General features: G+C 33.7%; 1 protein-coding gene across 1 annotated transcript; it reads left to right on the top strand.

Annotated features, from left to right (window-relative positions):
- Window positions 1–12,096: 12,096 nt before the first annotated feature.
- LOC127222062 (olfactory receptor 1052) lies at window positions 12,097–13,044 on the top strand. Its single transcript, XM_051183972.1, has one exon. The coding sequence runs from the start codon at window positions 12,106–12,108 to the stop codon at window positions 13,042–13,044; it is 939 nt and encodes a 312-aa protein (XP_051039929.1). The 5' UTR covers window positions 12,097–12,105.
- The last annotated feature ends 248 nt before the right edge of the window (window positions 13,045–13,292 follow it).

Raw genomic sequence — 13,292 nt, 5'->3', positions numbered from 1 at the left:
TTGGTTGGTCCACAAATAACTCTCCTTGAAGAAACTATATAAAGATTTATTAAAACTTTTTAATTGCCATATAGTAGTAGTAGATATAATTAGAAAAGATATTTCATTCATAATAGAGATAAAACAAGTCATTTTTACATTTTTGGAATAAAATAAAATTTTGTTTTCCCCAAATAGGGAAAATGTGTGAATTACATAAAGGAAAAGGAATGATTAAACTCAAGATGCATGTATTTCTATAATATAGAAATAAATTTATGTCTTAAATTATTCATCTATTTCATTTTTAATAAAGAAAAATCCTAAATTAGTATAAGACTCACATGATCTAGAATCTAAATCTTAATGACTTAAGTCAACACCAAAGAGATCAAATGCTTAACTCATTATTCTTTATTTTCTTCCTTACTGTTGAAAAAATTCTAAAATATAGTTAATCTATTACTTGAAATTTTATTATTTAGTTAATATCTATTAAATTCTTAAATTTTCTAGCAAATTTGTGATGTGTTATTTATGGTTTTTAAAATGTTTTAATTATAACTTTATTTGTGTAATAAATATAAATAATTAGAAAAGTTGTAACAAATAGTATAGTTCACTCAACCTAACACATTAGGATTTTCTCTGTTGTATTCTGTTTGACCTCAACATAAACCTGTAACTTTGCAAGCATGATTTTAATAAGGGGTAATAACTGAGTATCAAAGTATTCTATGATGATGGGTGATATAATGCAAAGACATTCATAAATGGAAAAAATAGCATTTCACTATAGGATGCAAGCATTCAGCTTGAAGCAGGAGCAGTCTGAAACTGCCTTATGGAAGTTGGAAGCAATCTTAAAAGTAATTGGTATTTATTTTACTTTTCTGACTCTTGAGATAGAATCTGAGGAAAGGAGGTACTTAAAACGGCTGGCTATTTCTCTACACCATTCTGAGATTTACAGTTATACTTCATTTATTTGTGTGTAGCAGCCACATAATACAATGGAGGAAGTGTGTAGGTCAGAGGTAACTTGCAGGATAGCAGTCTTTCTTTCCACCACACATATGTATTTATGGGGTAAACTCAGGCCATCCCCCTGGGTATGTAGTGTAATTACATTGAGACAACTTGCCAGCACTATTTCTCTTCTGAATTGAGGTTTTCTGCTGTTTCTCCTTTTATTTCAAATATTGTTTCAAATCCCTTCTTTCCCAAAAATAAAAAGTCATAGTCTCTTCATCATTTGAAAATTATTTTGTAAAGTGTTATCATAGTGTTTTATGTTAGGTAAACACTGCTTCACTTAGGTGAAGAAAGGGAAATTCCCTAGTTTGTTGGCTGTCTCTTTAGTATCCATCTTAGTAGTTAACTTCTTGAATATAAATGGATTTTCTAACTCTCACCATTCTTCTTATGTGAAAATTATTGGATGTTCAGATTTTTTTTTATTGATCTAGTTGGTTTTGTAAGAAGTAAATTCAATGTAGAAGTCTATTTGTATTTGAAAACTTTTAACATTTTTCTACACTTGTCATTATTTACAGGCTATTCTATATAAAATATCCCATTAGTGAGTAATTTGTTAAGAAAACTAACCAGGCAAGGAAAAAAAAAAAAAAAACCCAAACATGCATGTAATGGCATGGCATTATATAAAATATTTCATGAGAAATACCTAAAATATTTATTTTTCAAACATTGCACAGCAAGCATTTATTCTAAAATAATATATTAGTGATTGCATAGAATATGCATGAAAATTTACTGATGTTTATCTGAGAATCTACCATGATTGAATAGCCCATATATTAACAGGTAATCTAATTCATGATAAATATTTCTAAAAAAAGTACAATTTTGCTAAACCATTCAGTTATTCCTAAATTCTGCTTCACTTCAAAATTTTAAATATTACTATCATTTCGCACAAATAAATGTGAAGCATAATATCTGTCTATTTTACAACTTTGAACTTTAAAATACTATAGCACTCCAGGTAACCTTAATTAACAATGGGGACTTGTTATGTGATCCATTTGAGGAATTCATCTCTTACTTATCTGTGTAGTGTTTATGATCAGACATAATAATAAATTCCCCAACATCTAGTAATCAAAGTACAAGATAGTACATACCTTTAATAAAGAGTCAGATTTTTATTTTTAATATTATATATACATTTATTCATTGTGAAAGGAGAGTTTATAGCTTTCTTCCCTTTTGATAAAGCTCCCTAAGGAAATTTGTTCACATCATTACAACTAAATCATTTGAGAAACTTAAAACAATGCTTGCTATTTGGTATTAATTACCTAAGATATTGAACATGTTCCCCAGTGAGATAATGTAAGGAACAATTCAAAGGGAGAAATAAAGTATTTTCAATTAGTGGTGCAGTCCTGAATAGATCTATAATGTAAACACATTCTCACATTAACTTTTGTAAAAATTATGATTAAAGCATAATTGTCTAACACAGAAAATATTATAGCTGTAGAGAAATCTTGATGTATTAATAGTAGACTTACTCTAAGTATGTGAAATATATTTTCTTACACTGTTAGAGTATTAATTATAACTTGTTAGAGAAAAAGGCTACTGCTAGGTATAATAAGTCAACTCTCATTGCATTACATATATTTTTCTCTTTATGATTTCAAAATGTAGAAAAATTAAGAAAAAAATGACTAAAATGTAACATTGATGTATCCTTAAATAGGTATTTACTTTTGATATATTTACATATCTTTAAATAAAAAAAAACATGTTAACACACACACGGGGGAGGGGGGAGAAAGAAAGAGAGAGATATATGGATCTATCTGCAGTTTTCTACACATCAGCATCTAGTTATGCCAGCACAATTTGTTGAAGATACTTTCCTCCTCCCATTGTATTCTTTTAGCTGTTTTATTAAAAAAATCAGGTGTTCATAGGCATGTGGGTTAATATCAGGATTTTTGATTCAATTCCTTTGGTCTACCTTTCTATTTTCGTGCCAATACCAAGCTATTTTCAGGAGGATAGCTCTATAGTAGAGGTTGAAGTCAGGCATGGTGATAGCTCTGGAAGTTCCTTTATTGTACAGGGTTGTTTTGGCTATCCTCGGTCTTTTGTTTTTCCATATAAAGTTGAGTATTGTCCTTTCAAGGTCTGTGAAGAATTGTGCTGGGATTTTGATGGGAATTGCATTTTGTCTATAAATTGCTTAGGCAAGATTGTGATTTCTACTATGTTGATACTACGTATCCAGGATCATGGGAAATCTTTCCATTTTCTGGTATCTTCTTCAATTTCTCTATTTAAAGATGCAAAGTTCTTGCTATATAGGTCTTTCACTTGTTTCTTGAGCATTACCCCAAGATATTTTATGTTGTTTGTGGCTATTGTAAAAGATGATGTTTCTCTGATTTTTTTTCTCAGCCCCTTTATTGTCTGTATATAGTAGGGCTACTGATTTTTTTTTTAGTTAATCTTGTATGCTGCCACTTTGCTGAAGGTGTTTACCAGCTGTAGGAGTTCCCTGGTAGAGGTTTTTGGGTCACCAATGTAAACTATTATATCATCTGCAAATAGAGACAGTTTGCCTTCTTCCTTTCCAATTTGTATCCCCTTGATCTCCATTTGTTTCTAGCTAGACCTTCAAGTACAATATTGAAGAGATATGGAGAGAATGGAGAGCCTTGTCTTGTTCCAAACTTTAGAAGAATCTCATTAAGTTTCTCTCCATTTAGTTTGATGTTGGCTGCTGGTTTACTGTATATTGCTTTTATTGTTTTATGTTTAGGTATGTTCCTGTTATCCCTGATCTCTATAAGACCTTTATCATGAAGGGGTGTTGGATTTTGTCAAAGGATTTTTCCACATCTAGTGGGATGTTCATATGGTTTTTACATTTCAGTTTGATTATATGGTGGATTACATTGACATATTTTTGTATGGTGAATAACCCTACATGCTTGGGATGAAGACTACTTGGTCATTGTGGATGATTTATATGATTTGCCAGTATTTTATTAAGTATTTTTACATCAGTGTTCAAGAGGAATATTGGTCTTTAGTTCTCTTTCTTAGCTCTGTCTTTGTGTGGCTTTGTTACCAAGGTAATTGTAGCCTTGTAAAACGAGTTTGGCAATGCCTTTTTGCTTCTATTTAGTGGAACATTTTGAGGAGTATTGGTATTAGCTCTTCTTTGAATATCTGGTAGAATTGTGCACTGAAGCCATCTGGCCCTAGGCTTTTTTTTGGTTGGTAGAGTTTTGATGATTGCTTCTATTTCATTAGAAATTATAGGACTATTTAAATTGATTATCTTTTTTATTTAATTTTGGTAAATTGTATCTATCTGGAAAATTATCCATTTTCTTTAAATTTTTTTGAATTTTGTGGATTACAGGTTTCCAAAGTATGACCTGAAGATTCTCTGTATTTCCTCAGTGTCCATTGTTACTTCTCTCTTTTCATTTCTGATTTTATTAATTTGCATGTTCTCTCTCTGCTTTTCCATTAATTTGGATGAAGATTTGTTGATTTTCTCAAAGAACCAACTCTTTGTTACACTGATTCTTTATATTGTTTTCTTTGTTACTACTTTATGGATTTCCATTCTCAACTTTGTTTTTTTCCTCAGGGGTGAGTTTCATTTTGTTCTAGAGCTTTCAGCTGTGCTGCTATTTTTATAAATTGATTATTTTTTGAATTATACATCCTGATCATACTTTCCCTTCTCTCTTCTTCCAGTTCCTCCCAACTTTCTGTCTCTCCATCACTTTTCTATCTCTCATTACAAAAGAGCAGGCTTCTAAGGGATAATAATAAAATATAACAATAATAATAAAATATAAGCAAAATGTATCACAACAGAGTTGAACAAAACCAACAAAAGAAAGAAAAACAGCCCTAGAGAAGGCACGATAATCAGAGACCCGTTCATTTGTACACTCAAGAATCCCATAAAAATACTAAACTGGAAGGCATAACATATACAAAGAGGACCTAGTGTAGACCTGTGCAAGCCATATGCTTCTCTCTCAGGATCTGTGAGTTCCTATGAGCTTTGTTCATGATGATTCAGAGGATCTCATTTTCTTGGCATTTCTCATCCACTCTTGCTCGTACATTCATTTTGCTCCTGTGTCAATAAGATTGCCTGAGCCCTTACGCAAGGGATTTCATGGACACATCTTGATTAGTGTTGAGTATTACAGGGTTTCTCATTCTTGGTGTAATGTCTGGCTGTGAGTTTCTGTACTTTTTAAATCTATTGTAGGAGAAAGTGTCTCTGATAATGGCGGAGCAAGGCACAGATCTATGCATAATAAGAGAATGTTGTTAGGAGTTCTTTTATTGATAAGTTACTTCAGCAGAACAATAATATTTGGTTTTCCCTAAGTTCCCTAGGCTATCTAGTCTCAGGTTCTTGGTCTTCCAAGTAGTGTCAGGTATGGGTTCCATCTTGTGAAGTGGGCATTAAGTCAAATCAGATATTGGTTGGTTATTCCCACTAGCATTGTGCCACCATTTCATTAGCATATGTTATAGTCAGAAAACCAAGGCTGAGGAAAAATAGGAAGAGAAAAGTTTAAAAACTCAGTTATGTAATATAAACAATAAAATCCAGAGACAGATATTAAGGTTAAAGCTAAAGACCAGAAAAGCAAAGTGGCCAGTAACTTGAGAGTTCTCACTTCTAACAAAGCTCAGAAAAAAAGGCTGATCCATTTCAGATTGCATCTCTAGACTTCACTGCTCCTCACCGAATCTCAAACTGCTCCTGAGATAGCACTAAGCCCCTTATATCCTCTTGAGTTATGGGATTAAAGTTTCGAGCTCTGTTTTCTTTTTAGAATGATTCACTGTCATATAGCCCAGGGTGGCCTTGAAGTCACAGAAATTATTCTGCTTCTGTCTCCTGAGACCTAAGATCAAAGATATGGGCCACCACTGCCCAGTTTCTATGTATAACTACTATGGGTAGCTTTGTATTCTTTTCTTCAGGCAAGTTTTATTAGATCATAAGCAGTTTATCACCACATAATCAGGACCCTCAGAAGCAAGCTTCACCAACAAGTGTTGGAAGAATCTCAGATATTGATTACATAATAGAAGAAATGTATACCTTAGTAAAAGAATAAAATGTTAAATCTAAAAAAAAAAATAAATTCAGGCACAAAACATCCAGGAAATCTGAGATACTGAAAACAAAACAAAACAAACAAAATAATCTAACCTAAGAATAACAGGAATATAGGAAGGAGAGGAAACCCAGGTTAAAGATTTAGAAAAAATTTGCAACATAAACATAGAAGAAACAAGATGCATACAGATACCAAATGGTTGGACCAGAAAAGGAATTCCCCTTGGCACATAATAATGTTAAAAGCTACAAGGGAAAAATGAAGTGACATATAAAGTCCATTTTATTAGAATTATACCCGACTTTTCTAAGGAGAGTCCAGAATACAGAAGAGCCTGGACAAATGTACTGCAGATGCTAAGAGACTATAGATGCCAGCCCAGAGTACTATATGAAGCAAACTTTTAAATTACAATAGATGGCAAAATGAGATAGTCCATTATAAAACCAAATTAAACAGTGTCTATCTACAAACCTAACCCCACAAAAGGTGCTAGAAGGTAAACTCCGAGCTAACATAGTTAAATACAAGCAAGAAAATACATGGAATAAATACTTCCAAACCAGCAAGGTTGAAAGAGGACACACACACACACACACACACACACACACACACACAGAGAGAGAGAGAGAGAGAGAGAGAGAGAGAGAGAGAGAGAGAGAGAGAGAGAGAGAGAGCAATCCATTAGAGAATGCCCAACCCATCAAAAACAACTGCCTGTCCCTCACAGCAACTATCAGTTCACAATACATCATCAGCTGTCCATGGGACTTTATGCTAAAAACACTTTTCTTTTCTGGAATATTGCTTTACTTTGAGCTTTCAAGGTAGTTGTGCATAATATCTTAGTCACCATGGTTTTATATGTACAACTTCCCTGTTCGGTTCAGAAGACACTCTTTGTATTCATCCAAAACTTCTGGATCTATGAATATTTCACCACCTTCAGTTATGGGAAAGTTTGGAAATTTATATGTATATTACTGTGGTGTGTGTATGTGTGTATGTGTGTGTGTGTGTGTGTGTGTGTGTGTGTGTGTGTGTGTGTCAGAGGGCCATGTGACTGTACAGCACTGGCAACTATTATTTAAATAGTCAAGCCACTAGACTTGCTGGGAAGCCCTACTTTGCAAAGCTGTGGGGTTATTGTTTGGTTGTTCCTGTAACTTTCTCAGATACTGCTGCAGGCCTCTGTAATAATAGCTGTGGGGTTCATTGACAGCCTTTTGATGGTGTGTTTTTATACTTTCTGGGCACACATACAGCTGTGGATGGCCAGGAACCTGACCATAGGATGACCAGGAAGATGGACATAGGATTCTCAATCACAAAGACATTCTTTTACATAGACAGCAAACTGTTTCAGAAAAATTTCAAAGCAGCCTGGTTGCCTCTGGAGACAAATATCTGGTTGCCCCAAGAGACAAATACAGAAAGTCCTTTTTCCAGCTATTATTTACTGATTTAAAGCCAGAACTGGAAGCGTCTTTAACCTGCAGGAACTCACTACCACTCAAAGTGCAGCTAATTAATTGTTATTGTTAAGTCTTGATTTCCAATGCCATTTTCTGTCTGGGAACTCTCACCAACTTAGAGTTATTTGCATGGGTCAATGTGACACTGCTAGCCTAAGAAAAACTACATAACTGGTCATGTGTTTTCAGAATGGGTTGGACAATAAAGTAAACTTATAGTTGCCCAGAGTTTGGCTGTGACTGAGGCAGAGAGCAGAGACAGCAGAGCACGAGAAGCAGCAAAGAAAGGTGGCAAGGCAAAGAGTCAAGGAGCAGCATGAAAGGGCAGCAGCATTGAGACAGGTATGCAGGAGAGAAATATCAGAGAACGGATGAGTGACAATGAGCAAGTAAAGAAAGAATGACATAGAAGAAGTATGTGTGCGTGTGACAGCTAATGTTACATAGAGAATCTATGCCTAGGAATTGTATAAAGCACTGAATGACCAGGGGTTATGCAAATGGCTAGGTGGAGAGTTGCAACTGTTTGGAGGCAAGGAAAATAAAGTTGTATAGAAAAGAGATGTAGAAGAGAAATGTACGTAAAACAAAACAAAACAAAACACAACAACAACAACAAAAAATAAACGATGTGTAGCCATGTGGAAAGAGATGGAACTGAATATAGAAATATGCAACTGAACAGGACAGGTGTGTGTGTGTGTGTGTGTGTGTGTGTGTGTGTGTGTGAGTGTGTGTGTGTGTGTGTGTGTGTGTGTGTGTAAGCTAGACTATCAAGAAAGAGCAATTATTTAAGTTGAAGTAAGGAGAAGGTAACCATCAGGAAAAGTGTGTGCTTGTGCTTATTTTTCCCTACACATAGGAAAGTCTAGCTAATCTCATATAGGAATCTTTTCTAGCACTACTCTGAGACTTTCTTTTTATTATACTGGAGCAGATGTGGGAGTTTCCATCCCACAGTCTGGGAAAATGTGTGTGTGTGTGTGTGTGTGTGTGTGTGTGTGTGTGTGAGAGAGAGAGAGAGAGAGAGAGAGAGAGAGAGAGAGAGAGAGAGAGAGAGAGAGAGAGAGAGAGAAACAGACAGAGAGAAATAAAGATAGAGAGACAGACAAAAGTATCTGTGGCTTTCAAAGAAGTTTAAAGTAGAAACATGTGTCATGTCCCTGACCTTGAACCTATTTATGAAACATCAGTGGTACTTCTTCCAGTAACTTCTCACTTTGTGTCAGTGAGGTGACACCTCATCCACACTCAAATGTTGTCAATTGCTCTATCTGTAACATTTTTGTAATTTATTTATTTTACACTCTAACCTCGGTTTCCCCTCCTTCCTCTCCTCCCAGTACCCCTCCACCATCTTCCCTCTTCTCTGGGCCCCCATCCACTTGTCCTCCTTTTCTATTCAGAAAAGTGGAGGCCCCTCTGGATATCAACATATGGCATATCAAATTGCAGTGACTCTACGTATGTATTAAGGCTGGGTAAAGGGACACAATATGAAGAATAGGATTCCCTAAACCAGCAAAAGAGTCAAAGACAACTTACTCCCACTATTAAGGAGTGTTATAACAAGTTCAAGCTACACAATTGTCAGATATATCTAGAGGGTGTAGGACAATCACATACAGGTTCTGTGGATGTTGGTTGGTACAGTCTCTGTGAGCTCCTATAAGCCCAATATTTGATTCTGTACATTTCCTTGTAATACCCTTCACCCCTCTGGCTCCTACAATCCTTCCTCCCTCACTTCAGCAGGATTGCTCAAGTTTGGCTTAATGTTTGACTGTGAGTCTCTGCATCTGTTTCCATCAAATGTTGGATAAAACCTTTCTGATGACATTTGGGCTAGGTACCAATCTATGAGTATAGCAGGATATCATTAGTTATCATTATATTGATGTTTATTAGTTTTCCTTGTTGTGTTTAGTGCTATCTTAGTTCTCTGTATGATCCAGCCTCTGGTTCCTTGAGCTATAAGTAATCTGTTTCAGTAACATTTTACTGAATTCAAAATGTTGTACATTTTGTTCTTGTAGTTAATTACACACTTGGGAAATATTTGAATCATTGGAAATCCTGATGTCCCTTGAGACTTCTGTTTCTTAAGGTTTCATCTGCAACTCCACATTGTGTGTAAATTATAAGGGCTCACTAGACATTGATAAATACATACAAACATACATACATGCATACATACATATATATATATGTATTCATGATTTCCCTTCCTAATTTGTTCTCATAGAGAACAATGTGTTATACTTTATTCATTTCTTGTGTTTGTTGTGCATTATCTGTAACATTTTCCTTTAATTACTTTACCTTAGCACACCTTCAGTTTGTGAAGGTAATTTTAATAACTTGAATGTCATATAGTTAACTAAAATTCATTTTTAGTAACGTGAAAAACCACGGAGAAAGGTTCAATGTCTTTAAAGTTTAATTTATAACTTAATTTCTTGGTAAGTTACATTTTTATTGTAAAATTTGCCATTTACTTGAATTATTCATATTAAGAACACTATGCAGAAGTATATTTGTGTGATATTGCATTATGTTGATTAGATTAAACTCATTAAATCAATGTTCAAATACCTTCATTCTATTTTATTTTTACATTTTATAAGCAACCTGATAATCAATAACAAATTACACAATTAAATTTCCAAATCATATTTGGAACTCAATTTATTCAAATTTGTATGTGAATTATAATTATTATGATAAACTTTCTTTGAAAATTATCTTTCCATTACTATTCTAAATGATTGATCAGAGGGTTATAATAGAACTGTACCTATACAACTTTCTAAGATGTTGGAAAACTGGCTAGCTACTGCCTTTACTGGTAGAGACTGTTCATTAGTTACAGTGGTCTTTTCATCACTGTGTCTGGAACTAGCTCAAAACATAGAAATTTAACATTAGTTAAAATAATAACATATTACATTCTATTTATGCTTGTAGTTATTGAGTGCTGTTTTGAATTTTTTAAATATGCTACTCAGGTTCAGTTTCTAGTATTATAATAATATCTTGGTTAATCTTACATTTTTGTTATCATTATGGGAGTTTCAAAGAAGAACATAATAAATTGTATGGATTAATAATTTATTAAAGTAATGTATAAGCTAATGAATTTCACTTCACCTAACTTTCATTTCAGAAGATTTTCAGTGGTTAAAATAATGGATTTTACACCACTTATAATTATGTGACCCCTTTCTTTCCTCCAAAAACACAAAGGTAAATTAAAAAAAATACTCATATAGGTTTTGTTTAGGTATATATTGCTGAGTTATTTACCCATCTAACTTATTACTGGTACACAATTCAATACTTATGTACTTGGTGCAGGCAGTATATCCTTGTTCATTTTATAAAATTTATTAATGAATATTTAATTCTATCAAAGCTGAGAAAAGGTAAATGAATCCACCAAAGCAATACAGAAAGTAAGAGTAACATATTGAAATCCCAGTGTGGGATAATATCAACCCATTCTCTATTTTACACAATTGAAATATTTTAAGCAATTTTTTTATTAAAACTGATATAGAGACCAATATTTTATCATTTATTTTTTCTCTTCATTTGAGAAACATACTTTCTTTTAGCTACAAATATAATATGAGTAAATGAGACAAATATATAAATAAATATAATAAAAATAAATTTAATAAAGTACTGAATAATTGAGCTTGATTGTGACAATGGTGTAATTATATTGTGATGGTGAGTTAATTAAACAAGAAGTATTGCAAGTCAATTGCTAATTCCAATTATATACCTTTAAAATGGTTACTTTTATGTTTACATGTAAAGTAACATAAAAATTAGAATTTTAATATATACATAATACAAGAAACTATATTATTCATGCAAACATTTATATATCAGTGGTAAGCACAAATATAAATGTAAATTATATTTACTTTAAATGTTATATCTGTGAAATCTGAAGCTTTTGCTTTGAAATAAGACAAGATGAGAAGTCTGTCCTTATAGTTTTGTGATATAATTCCCTCCCCATTATGAGAAATTCTTACAATATGTAAGAAATCTGTACTTTTGAAAATTATTATATCATTGTTTCTGTCAGCCAGTCCCCTTGACTAACAGTCTTTGCTAATTATGTGGATGAACATCCTTCATTTGCAGCTTAATTTGTTAATAGTACAGCGACTTTAGGCTTTTGCCATTAGCTCATATGATTTCTCAAGGCTTTATCAGAAAACCTTGGTGTTATTATTTGACCCTCATTCCCTCTTCTCCTTCTGTACTGAGTTCATTTTCCTCTGCCATATCTAGATACCTGGTTTTTCAGGTTGCTCTTCACATCACTTCCATTCTGATATTTTCAAATGGAGAAATGTTGGTCAATAAAATCCACATTTATTTGTTGTTTCAAGTATAGGGATGTCTTGAATTTAATAAACATTGTGTTCCTCTGTATATACACTAAATTCTTGTCTTTCTCTCCTCAGGTTTTAAGAAAGGAAATGGCATCTGAGAACTCTACAGCTGTTACTGAGTTCATTCTTTTAGGATTGACTGATAGTGTTGAACTGAAGATGGTGCTCTTTGTCTTATTCCTGGTGATTTATGCTGTTACTGTAATAGGGAATCTGGGCATGATTATCTTAATCAGAATCACTCCCAAACTCCACACACCTATGTACTTTTTCCTCAGTTGTCTTTCATTTGTAGATGCCTGTTATTCATCAGTCATTGCACCAAAAATGTTGATTAGCTTCCTGGTAGTGACAGAAACCATCTCTTTCTCTGGCTGCGTTGTGCAACATTTGTTTTTTGGAGTGCTTATTACCACAGAAGGTTTCTTGCTGTCAGTGATGGCTTTTGACCGCTATGTGGCCATTGTCAATCCATTGCTATATACTGTGGCCATGTCTAAGGGAAAGTGTATTATGCTGGTAATTGGGTCTGTCATAGGTGGAACTATTAACTCTTTGACACACACCTTAAGTTTGCGTAGGTTGTCTTTCTGTGGGCCTAATGTAGTAAGCCACTTCTTCTGTGACATCCCATCACTTCTGGTACTCTCATGTTCTGATACCTCTGTGAATGAGTTTTTACTCTTGATCTTCTCTGGAGTTATTGCCATTGGCACTCTCTTGATTGTAGTCATATCTTACTTATTCATAGCTGTGGCTATTTTGAGAATCCGCTCAGCTTCTGGTCGAAAGAAGGCCTTCTCCACCTGTGCCTCTCACCTGACTGCTGTGACTATATTCTATGGTACCTTAAGCTTTAATTACATTCAACCAAGTTCACAGTATTCTGTAGAACAAGAAAAGGTGGTGTCTGTGTTTTACACACTGGTGATTCCCATGTTAAACCCAATGATTTACAGTCTCAGGAACAAAGAGGTGAAAGAAGCTGCACGAAGAGCCATAGAAATAAAACTTTCCTCATACTAATGTCATAGTAGTAACAGTTATCACCAGTCTTCACTCAGCAACATCTACATGAACTCAGTAAGCTCTAGATTTGTGCTTACTAATTATATTCTCAATGCTTATTTTTGACACAAAGAAACAAGTTTGAAAGTCCAATAATTGGGTGTGTAATTTCATTTAAAAAGTAAGTTAAATGTACTTTGTTTGAAATACCATTATTATTTGAATTAATCAGTAAATAAAATTTTTAAAATGTTTTAATATTTGAA

The sequence above is a fragment of the Phodopus roborovskii genome, unplaced genomic scaffold (genome assembly GCF_943737965.1).
Source record: "Phodopus roborovskii unplaced genomic scaffold, PHOROB, whole genome shotgun sequence".
NCBI classification, from domain to species: Eukaryota; Metazoa; Chordata; class Mammalia; order Rodentia; family Cricetidae; genus Phodopus; species Phodopus roborovskii.
Note: the sequence above shows the minus strand (reverse complement) of the source record. Positions and strands in the feature narration are given on the sequence as shown.